The 1,092-nt window shown below is 60.2% G+C and overlaps 1 protein-coding gene across 1 annotated transcript in view; it reads left to right on the plus strand.

Annotated features, from left to right (window-relative positions):
• LOC127750269 (nucleolar and coiled-body phosphoprotein 1-like) overlaps window positions 1-1,092 on the plus strand; it is a 102,011-nt gene that overhangs the window by 94,921 nt on the left and 5,998 nt on the right. Inside the window, exon 6 of the mRNA XM_052271437.1 lies at window positions 812-1,088. Within this exon, the coding sequence (XP_052127397.1) occupies window positions 812-1,088 (277 nt within the window). The remainder of the gene's footprint in view (window positions 1-811; window positions 1,089-1,092) is intronic.

Below are 1,092 nucleotides of genomic sequence, written 5' to 3' on the forward strand. Positions count from 1 at the left end.
TAAATAATTGTATTCCACAAATTTAATAAAAAGGCTTAAGCACAATTTACAATGGGAAGCGTTGCTATGTGATGCCGGACGATGCCCAGCTCTGCAACCCTGGTCTAGCCTGAAAGTGTATATCACTTATTCGCAAGTCTATTCAGGCATTTGCATTCGGAATGGCAGTGTAATCACTTTTGCCCGGCTGGCTATACGCTTTACACGCGACCCTAGACCCTAAAAAAAGAGTACCTCGCCACATTGCAGCAGCCGCCTGCCACCTGTTGGGCTAGCCGGGAACAACGTCAGACAGACGGACGGACGGGCGGACGGACGAAGAGCAATCTTGGCCCTGACAATGCATTGGCGAGGTAGATTGCTTGGTGAACGACCGGTCGGACAAACAACAAACGCCGATGCAAAGTCAAAAGCAAACTGTCGGCGCGTCAACGGCGGACGCCTCTGTCTGCCGAGGAGCGAGCGAGCGAGCATTCGGAGCGCCAAACGCCTGCTGCCAGTTCAATCTTCTCGGCGCTCTTTTTATTATTTTTTGTTGGGCGCGGCTCCGCGGGAGTAGTGGGGATTGGGGCGCAGTTCCAGGAAATGGGAATTCCACCCATCCCTCCCGTCGTCTGTCCGTCCGTCCGTCCGTCCGCTTGTCTGCAAATAGGACGGCTCTAGTTAAATTTTGCCCCTTTTCCCAGCGCGCGGTACTAAAAGAGTGCCGTGGTCTTAAAACTGTTGTTCATAGCTCGGGTGATGAGGCTCGCTGTTTGCTCCCGCCTTGCCTGCTTGTCTCGGGTCGTGACACTGGTCTCTCTGTCTGCAGGCGACTCCTCCAGCTCCGTGTCCACGGCGGGCTCGGGCGGCTCCGGGCGGCCGAGGACGTCAACCCTCCGGCGCAGCCACAGCGAGCGCATGGCGGCCCCGCCTCGGCGCCCTGCTGGCCCCGGGACCGCCGCGCGCGCCCAGCAGCCCGGCGACATGTTCAACGACACGATGCGGCTGCGGCTGCGCGCCGCGCGGCCCTCCAGCCGCGCCGTGTTCAGCGACGACAGCAGCGGCGCTGAGGACGGCCTGTCGCCGCGGCGGGGCGCATCCGCCCGGCCG

This window comes from Frankliniella occidentalis, unplaced genomic scaffold (genome assembly GCF_000697945.3).
Source record: "Frankliniella occidentalis isolate FOCC.00 unplaced genomic scaffold, Focc_3.1 Scaffold162, whole genome shotgun sequence".
NCBI lineage: Eukaryota > Metazoa > Arthropoda > Insecta > Thysanoptera > Thripidae > Frankliniella > Frankliniella occidentalis.